This window comes from Opisthorchis viverrini (genome assembly GCF_000715545.1).
Source record: "Opisthorchis viverrini unplaced genomic scaffold opera_v5_59, whole genome shotgun sequence".
Lineage (NCBI taxonomy): Eukaryota > Metazoa > Platyhelminthes > Trematoda > Opisthorchiida > Opisthorchiidae > Opisthorchis > Opisthorchis viverrini.
Genome location: NW_008751715.1, coordinates 938,549 through 948,432, shown reverse-complemented (window position 1 = coordinate 948,432; position 9,884 = coordinate 938,549). Strand labels below are relative to the sequence as shown.

At 41.6% G+C, this 9,884-nt stretch overlaps 1 protein-coding gene across 1 annotated transcript in view; it reads left to right on the top strand.

Moving 5' to 3' along the window:
* Nucleotides 1-8,479: 8,479 nt before the first annotated feature.
* Nucleotides 8,480-9,884, top strand: part of T265_03883 (hypothetical protein) — a gene marked incomplete at both ends in the record, with an annotated part of 2,620 nt that continues 1,215 nt past the window's right edge. Inside the window, one exon of the mRNA XM_009168475.1 lies at nucleotides 8,480-8,587. Coding sequence (XP_009166739.1) covers nucleotides 8,480-8,587 — 108 coding nt within the window. The remainder of the gene's footprint in view (nucleotides 8,588-9,884) is intronic.

The following is a 9,884-nucleotide window of genomic DNA, read 5'->3' as shown; positions in this document are numbered from 1 at the left end:
GTCAGCCTTTATAGCTACAATCTTTCCTGTCGGAAATAGTAAGATCCTTACGTAATACTCAGAGACTCGAACAGACATAGTGAGCAATTTCTGCTCAGTTACGGTTGTGGCGGATTCATTGCGGATGCCAATCTTTAGCAAAACCTTGGTTACACACAAGCCAATAAATGATAGGGCTGGCTGACCATATTAAACAACGGTAACGATCCGAGAATGTGATGTGTACGACCCCGTTGATTCATCTCGACGAGATATAACTTTGAGATCGGTGAGCAGGAATAAAAGACCCACATATATCTACCGTACGGCCTCTCGTTCATTCTCAAACCGCTCGACCGTTTTCAGTGAGTCCACTAAATGTGTTTCTTTTATTTGCTAACTCTTTCCATAAGGGAAAACTCCCCATCTTGGCTTGGAAGAACCAGTAGGCGAAAAGCACTTGTGTTCGATCAATCTGAGCCTATCATTATCAGCGGGTAACTTTTGCAACAGTGAATATTTTTCATCATCAGATGGCTGATAGTCTGCAAACTGACGAACCGGAAGGGCCTGAAGATCCGTTAAGCGGGTTGGAATTAGCGGCACTAATGGTTGGCAAGCTGACGAAGGCTGAGTAAATTAACTTAGACCCTGCGTCACGTATACTTAATAATGACCACAGATTGGATTTAAAACGTGCCGCGTCTGCAGAGCACGGTTGCGGGATGCCCCTGGAACGAACAAACTGTTTGACTTCAGGTCAGAAGTGGCCATTTTAATGCCCGTGTCAAATACCATAGGGGAACTAAAGTACTGATAGACTGGAAAAGCGAGCAAGCAATCACCATACGTAGTCTGAACTACACCTAAGATATACCGACACCCTGAAAGTGCATTCTTATTGAAGAGAAGTTCTCGAGATTGGTCACTGAATATATATGTTTATACAGATGTAATGGTATAACCTTATTATATTATTATTATTATCATTGCAGCATCATAGGATCGAACATTTTATATAGCAGGCCAGGCGAATCTTCCTGGATGTATTGCCGCAATTAATCTGAGCCTTACTAGAACTGAATACGTCAGTAAATACGTCCAACACAATTTAAGCACTACAAGACTCAATTAAGTGGTCTGAGGCGAAATGAACAGGGTAACTTGATGTGACTAACGTGCTGAAAATAATTTTTCGTAGCCAGATTTTGGGCATGTTCAAGACTGCACTGAAATCACAAAGATTGGTGATTTCGACTAGCCACCTGAAGCTGACTAAATATATAGGAAAAGCATATAAATGAAGACAATTTATAACTCACGTATTTCCATTAGTTCACGTACTCGATACCTCCACTCTGAGTTTATGTGAAACCTCAAGGATGGATGGCAAAATGGGTCGAATTTGGAGGCCCGATCCAGAGCCAACGTCGAAATGATGCTAAATACTAAGTCAAAAGATTTAAGCGGAAAACTTGAAGTGCTCGGTCAGAGTTGTTCGATAAAGTGTACGAAGCTCGAATCCTTGCAGAGAACTTTTAAATAACAATCCTCACAAGAATCATAAAGTATGTGGAATTTTTATTAACTCTATTAAATTCCGCAATGGCTTCCAACGTTAGAACTGGGTACAAAAAGCTCCGCGCTGCATTTACCTCGGAATATGAGCTTGCAGAACAAGTACTCACATAATCAAATTACGCAGGTTTTGAACAACTGCAACTTGTTGGTATACAGCAGATGCTGAACGGATGTATGGACAACTTCAGAAGAGAATACGAAGGCATGTTCCTTATGTCAGTTTCTGGTGATGTCGCTTATTCATTCACAAGTGTCATTGTCCGACATCCAGTCGACAAAGAGCATGTTTTCTACCTGTTGTTCCAAGTTATCTATTTGGTCCGAATAGACCGCCGAAATCGGTTCAAGATGGTGTTTAGCAACAACTGAGGCAGCTACAATATTCATCCAGCGTTGTGTTACTAGAAGTGCTCCTGACAAAGGCTTATGAGTGCTTAAATATGAAACCAAGAGAAATATGTAGGTTTGAGGACGGGAAACCGAAAGCAATTTGTTCGCCTTACTGACATCATACATCATTAAAAGATTTCCGAAAAGAAGCCACCTCATAGCCTCCGTGGAATAAATGATGGTTCACGTGACATTTCTGTGAACAGATTACCTTACACTTACCTATGTGACATGTGTTGCAGTGCCATATACCTGGGCGAAATGAAACTTCCCAGTCAGTCGTTCGATAACCATGGCAAAGATGGTATGTTTCAGTCTAAGAGTGTTAGTTACACGGATACATGTTTGTATTGAATTTCCAGAGGTTATCGTGAGTCGTCTCCGCCCCAATCTGTACCGCAGCTCTGAAGAAGCCTGTCGTGATGTGAGTGCTTGTTTTCCATCTGCGATTTCCCGAACAGAAAATTCCATAATTGGCCATTAAACGGACAACTTTTCTACGAAGCTGTTGCATCTGGCGAACTGGTCAAAAGTTGCTTGTAGTGTTTGTAAATTTACGATTTGGTGACATCAGCGTTCCGATCGATAGAAGTTATGAGTGCACCTCACTCGGGGTCATTTTGGCATATAGACAATAGAGATGTAACTGTTTCGAAAAATACTCCGATTTTCACATAAATTCAGTTCCCAAAAGAGGTTTACCTATATCTCTCCTTCATGATAGACCAAATTCGTATGCAAATGAGAGTATTTGCCCAAAATCTGTCCCATTTGGATTCAAGTAGGACATACTGCTGACAGGAACTCAAGAACTGCGCCCACCTGATGAGCCCCAGGAAAGGCGAAACGCATCGGGAGCTGTTGGACAGTTTTCAGCAATCTTATAACCGGTGTGCTACGTCTAGACAAGATGTGATCGCTGTTTTCAGATAGCTTTACGGTTGCGTCCAATACTCATCATCAGCATACATATTTTTTGTCTTACGCTTCAGATGGATAAAACCTCAAAATAAGCATAGATAGAAGCCTTCAGACCTGTGTGACTTGTCTGGCAGGCGAGATGAAACTGCTCAGTAATTCATGCAATTGCTCTGATAGCCTCGTCAGCTCGACTGTAGTTTATCACATCAAAGTATTCGACGCTAGCACAAATCCAACCCGATAACAAATGATGGGGTCGAAACATTCGAATTCCAAATGAATTGTTTTTTTAATATGCCTATCTCCGGATAGTGTTGACTGACTGTTGATGTGTAAAGAACCAACATGTTCTGTGCTCTGACTCTAGGATAGTACTACGTCATATGTACCGTCGTTGTTGTTGTTGTATTGTCATTCTCTCCCCACTGATTATGCGACTATACGTTTCTTCGTTGATTTGCGCTAACTTGCCCAAATCGTCTAACTGTCTCTCTTTCCCCAAACGGTCAAGTTACAACAAGACGCCATAAATTTCTGGAGGAATGGACGATTTTTCAACTGTAGTCTTCTAAAGGAGGTAAAAATCACACGATTACACAATGTGCAGCACCTCCATATCTTTGGGATAGCAGTCAACACGGATCGTTTACGAAGGGAACATCAAAATCTAAAAGATTTTGAACTGGCCTGGCTGGTAAACCGCATGATCAACCTGAACCAAGACAAATGCAAAACAACTACCGGTGAAAATCTTGTTCTTGGTTGTGGGCAATTTCTGGTTTTAACTTATGCACTGTGTTGTGTGTGTAATCGAAATTCTTGCACCAGACACCTTTACATCACAGCTTTTATGTGACTCCGAACTGGACTGTCTAATCAACTAATGTGTCCTTCAACTTTTTAGCACCGCCAACATAGCCTTTAGGTGAATAAGAAACCCGGGATCTCTGCTCAGACCTGTGTTTCGGCTCCTGAACTATCCCTACTAGGCCAGAAATTAGTATGTTACATGGGTCTTGACACTTTTCTCAACATTTCATTTACAGCTGCTCCTTCCTTGGGAAGTGGCTTGATCTATTGTGGAGGTTTGACTGAGTCTCTTTCAACTGAATCTGCTGCACAGGGACTACCTCTCGTCTCAGTAGGTGTGATATCCGAGATAGCAAAGTATATCCTTCTGATGTGATGCACTACTTGTAAGGTAGCTTCAGACACCCCGGCACACCTTTCACCGGTGTTGTGCGTGTACAATTCAACAATACGCAACAATCGGCATACTCATGGAAGCTGGAAAATATGGAACAGCAAGTTTGTGATCATCTTTGATCATATAGTTTAAATGTTTTCCATCCTTGTAGCTGATGGGCTTGCCACACCCTTTGCCATAACAACCATTCGTCACAAACCATAACTTTTATTGATCAGCGCCATTGAGAAGGATAAATTTACCCTGTGTTCCCTGTTTTGTAGCGCATCTGCTTGTGATTATTTTTTCTCACTCATATGGTTAACTCTATACTGTGAGCGATATGGAATGTCTGTTGATGATAGATAAATTTAAAACACTACCGTATACTTCAGTTACTAGCAAAACCATCCATTTTTTCTGACTGTCAATTCCCTGCAGCAGTGAAGTTGCTCAAACGACGGAGAACTTATACAGGATCTTATCATTGACGGTTGTATAGTTTAAGATAAATAGTTCCTTCGGAATTCTCCAGATTTCGTTGGGATCTGTCCTCTTACCTGACGTGAATATCCTGTTTTATCTGATGGCGGGTGATGGCGGGCATAATTACTCGTATAATTGCAATATCCTCTCTACCTAACAACTCTTGCTCTCCAGTGAGACTGCAACTGCACACACTAATCACAAGTGTCTGAGTACTTATTCCTTCAGAAAATAATCCCTTCTCTGATATGGCTGAATTTGTTCGGATTCTACGAAGTCTTACTAGGGACAAATTAGCATGCCATTTTGATCAGCATGTTTTAACGGATATGTGGGTTGTGCTTCTGACCTTCACATTTTATTACTACACTTTTATGTATGACTGATTGTTGCACCCAATAAGCTATTCTTCCCCTGGTTATCATGACAGCCCAACACTTATCTGGTTATCTCTCGATAACGACTACGACCACTATGATAATGATGCTGATGCTAGTCTCGATGACAATGGGACCGACTTCTGTATTTTCCGGCGACACATTCTCGTAGACTAGAATGACCGCTTTGTGCTGCGTGCAAAATAAAATTTCAATGATCCTTTCCTTGAAACTCCGTAATGAGGTGGGGAAGCGGCGTTTCTCTAAGGCAGGCTTAGTGAGGGAACCTGGAATTGCACCAAACTGGCGACTGTTTAGAATGTTACCATGATTTACTGCACTAGTAAGTCCTTAACCAATCAGCTCTCGTTTCTGTGTGGATCAGTCTGTTAAAGTGTTTTTGTGCTTGGGAGCTTTTCCATTTGCACAGGACGATATGCCAAGTACCTTCGGATTTTTCTCAATGAAACCGCTTACTAATGTATGACGGCAAAATTAGGTAAAATGTTCCCTTTTGGAACATTTTTCAGAGCTTTCTCGTTTGGAAAATTTTTCTGAGAATTCTCCCGGAGGGGTAAAGATGCCGACTGACCAATGAGAGATTAACAAAGGATGCAAATTGATTTCATAGTCTGTGGGTAATGAGAGGATTTAGAGAATTTATCCGGTAACTGGAATTAGTCTTCGCCGAGAAACGTTGTGCAGCCGTTCTACCCTCACTGAAATTTATTAGCAATAGACATTTCACGAATTTCTCGGAAGGATCTAATTAATTTCCCAGTATCACAGTTCATCCCCGAATCCCTAGATGCCATTACACTCTATTTAATAAAAGAGACATGATCAGTATACCCAGAGCTTTGAGGTAGTTTTAAGAGTGACCGAATGCCTTCGCATTAAGCTCCGCATTGTAAGTTTGGCGTCTTATTTTCGCGAATGGAAGTCTTTCGTCATCCATAATTTAACAGTTGGTCTGACCCCATTCATATAGGTGACCATCTTTCTCATGATTGAATCTAACCTTTCACTGCCAGATATTTCGAGTAACTCTATGAGATTGTTGTTTACTACCACTTCTTAAAACCCATGAGGACTGAGATTCCTGGAAGTTCCTCAAGCAAACGTCTGTCACTCTCTTCTGCAAAATCTCGATCCCGCAACTTATTTTTAAAACTCAAGCCGGTGATATGGACTGGAACCTGGGGATGACTTCCTCTTCAGTGTAGCCCGACGCACGTAGCACCCGACCACAGCCATTCATAATGTTGGTAATATCCAAGTCTTCTGGTCGCCTGCTCGTCACACGCACATTCATTCGTTCAATTCGCTTGACATTGATTCTATAATCAAACCATACTTGCGTTCAGCAGACACACTGAGTGTGAGGGAAATAAGCAATAATGCGTTGCAATCAAATGTGTTGTTTTTGTTGTTTTCGTTGTTCAGCGTAACCTAACTACCAAATCGTTACTGACAACCACATCTAAAAATTCTGTAGAGCTCAAACCACGAAAAAATGAGGGCGACACCTCAGGTGAGTATTATGCACAGTTTCATACCTACCTTTGACTTACCTCGTTGTCAATATCTTCACTTGCTGATAAGTTTGTAGGCTTCATATTTCCTGTATCTCTTAACAGAAATTCAAGATATGTAGTGGCTGCGTACCGCTCGCAAACACAAGCGGCCGCAGTTCAGCCAGTGCTTTAAAGAACTGTCTGCAGCTGTAAACGATAGAGTAGTCCTTCACGATAACCCTGGTATGAAATAGTGGATGACCTTCATGTCATAACAAAAGTTTTCCATAGGGAACACTAATGGGGTAGACAACAGCCAACGAACACAAGTTGCATGAATACGGAATTAGTGATAGGATTCCGAATGGAGTTACAGGTTAACCTGGCATCCTCCGATTGATCAACGCAGGAATATCAGACAACGTAAGAACATCAAACGAGCGTGGGGAAACGCGGGTAAAGAATATTCAAAACAAAAGATTCAGCGGCAGTTCGTTTGAGGCTCCAAGTGAATACCAACCTGAGTTTCAGAAGAGTGCATTTCACTACTTGTGTTAGGTAGTAATTGGGGACTTCGTAGACGTTGAGAACAAAATTTTAGGCATGTCTGGGGATGGATCAGGTTTTGCAGAGCTTGTACATACCGCTGTGAATCTGCCACTGCTTGCAGGACTGAACGCGATGAAACTATATGATAAAAACTTCACCACAGTTACTAAAATTTTGTTGACCTAAGTCAAGTCTAACCGTCTCGGAGCAACCGTATGGTTTAGTTAAAAGGTTTGTGTACATTTAAGCCGGTTAATAGAGATCTGCTGACAAGCACGTATGCACATGCAGTACTTTAAGTGGTCTCGTAAGGTCAAATCGGTCACTATTAATAAAGAATAGCTATGATACAGGTGACAGTATGTCGCCTTATATCGATTTGCTGCTTTCAAGCTAATCGCTTTTCTACTTTATCGCTCATTATATAGGCGTTTAGATAATAGATAGTGGTCCGGGATGCGGATGCCAAAATCACCATAACTGCCAGTTTGTTCAAAGACATTTAAGTGCACTGATGCGATGGGTGATTTGAAGATTACGAGGAAACTTCTAATTTCAATTCATGTTTCATCCCTCGTTAGGAATCATCAGAGGTGTGCATCTCAAGAATCGTTATTTATCCTCAAGCCTGTGAGCTTCTGACTGCCAGTTGAAAATGTCACCATTCGGCTCTAGGCAACTGATAAAAGATGTGTATAATTCTCAACTGGACAGAATAAAAACGCCGTCATCCTTGGATCCCGCAGTTCACACAAAGTGATCTCCTATTGGCCGCTTCTCAAGTGCCGAATTAGGTGCAAAAACCGTGCATTGTGCTATCTTTCTGAGAGGAACAATTAAATTTCGCACATGGGGACAGATTTAGAGCTTTAACTAGAAGTGTTACCCTGTCAATGAGGTCAGTTCATACTGAAAAGCCCTGAAGCCCTCTGTAGGTACGCATGTCACGCGATTCAAAGTCCCGGTTAGTTCTCGAAAATTACCACTCAGTCAGAGTAGACAAGCATAAAATGGACGATTGCTGGGCTTGTTTAATACGTGCAAATTTCGTTTCAAAAAGAAACGCTTACTGATCAACCGTAATAACTTTCTAGATAAACAAGCCTGAGATTTAAGATGACCTGGCATGTTGAGAATTCACAATATTCCACATGGATTCTAATGTCCCTGAAGCGATAACTGCATTTTCCGTGGTCTTTTTATTCGCAGATCTGGACCTAAATCCAAAATGTTGTGACTGCTATCCCCTAGCTGCTCTTATTACATAATAAAATAAATAAACTAATCGCGCAGCTGTAACACCCTTTCGATGTCTAGCTTCCATGACGCAGGGAACTTACGAAGCGATAACTGCATTTTCCGTGGTCTTTTTATTCGCAGATCTGGACCTAAATCCAAAATGTTGTGACTGCTATCCCCTAGCTGCTCTTATTACATAATAAAATAAATAAACTAATCGCGCAGCTGTAACACCCTTTCGATGTCTAGCTTCCATGACGCCCGAAGGGAACTTACGAGCTCAGATACTTTTGGGGGCCCCAAGCCCAAACAGAAACAGTCAAGATGCCCAGGTTAGGGTGGAACTACAGGTGTTCCGGTCAGTAAGTTCACGTCTTACCCACTGAACCACCTCGAGTCGTACCTAGCCTCTGCTCCTACGATATGGATCCTGAGAATTCAAGCAGTTACACTATTCAAGTCCTGGCAACACGGTATTTCGGGTTTACCCAATTCCACTGGTAGCAGCAGATAACAAGTTTTCACGCTTCCCCTCTTTGCTTTCATAAGCTTTCCCTTAAAGGAAGTCTGATGTGAGGATGTCTTAGTGAGAGACTGAAACTCTCCTGTTTTAAAGTTAAAATTGTCCACATGATGTTCTGTTGAGAAAATATCATTGTCTGAACACAGTCGTCTTTCGAGTTAATTACCACAGCTGTGATCAGGTAGTGCCCCCAGTCATTTCGGCTTATCATCCTATTTTACCAATGCGTAGATGATTTGCACAACGTCCACCATCATCATCCATCCCCTGACGTTTCTTGTTTTCACTTCGGTACTCTAATCATCCGTTTTCTAGAATCTATTCGATTTCCAGCTTCATCCAAATGAATTATGCTTAATCAACCACTGTTGTAGATCACTAACCCAAATGTGTACGTGTTCATCTCCATCCTCACCCCATCCTCTTATTTTTCGGATGCTTCACAGACCCGAAATGCTATTTAGCGGTGCGGGCTTGATAAAACTAGTGACCAAATCCGAATCTGCCGAATGGGAGCAAGGTTCATAATAGTCGTCTTGTACCATAGGATTTAAAACCAATTGTTTAATGGACTATTTGTTTTAACGAATCTCCTCCTCTTGAGAGTCCATTTTAAGTAAAGGTCATTGCCACAAAACCTTTCTGGCTTGTGTCACTTCCCGAAATAGGATGAACAGTTCCTTAAATGATGTATTTACTCCCTGTACTTGCTGTAGACTTCTTTGTGATCCCCGACCTGCAATGCTTTGGTCTATTTTTGGCAGACTATCGAACCTAAATTTGTTCTAATGTGCTTTCCAATCGAATGTAATCTTTTCTGTCCTTCCTACTTAAGAATCACTTCTCAGATAATCCCTGAACACCCCTTCTGAGGTGCTGTTTAAACAGAAACATCTTTGTCGTGATTGTTTACTTATACGATTGCAAACGTTTTCTCATCTTCCAGAATTCATAATCAATGGATTATACGACAGTGGGCTATGTAACCACGTGAGATAGATACTGATGAGAAATTTTCACTTTTGGACAAAATCATTGTGATACTGCTCGTTGATTTGGCCGCAAAGATGGGTTTCGTGCAGATGGCTGCCATTAACTAGAGGAACTGGCTTAACTCAGTTAGTTACCCTCGGGAA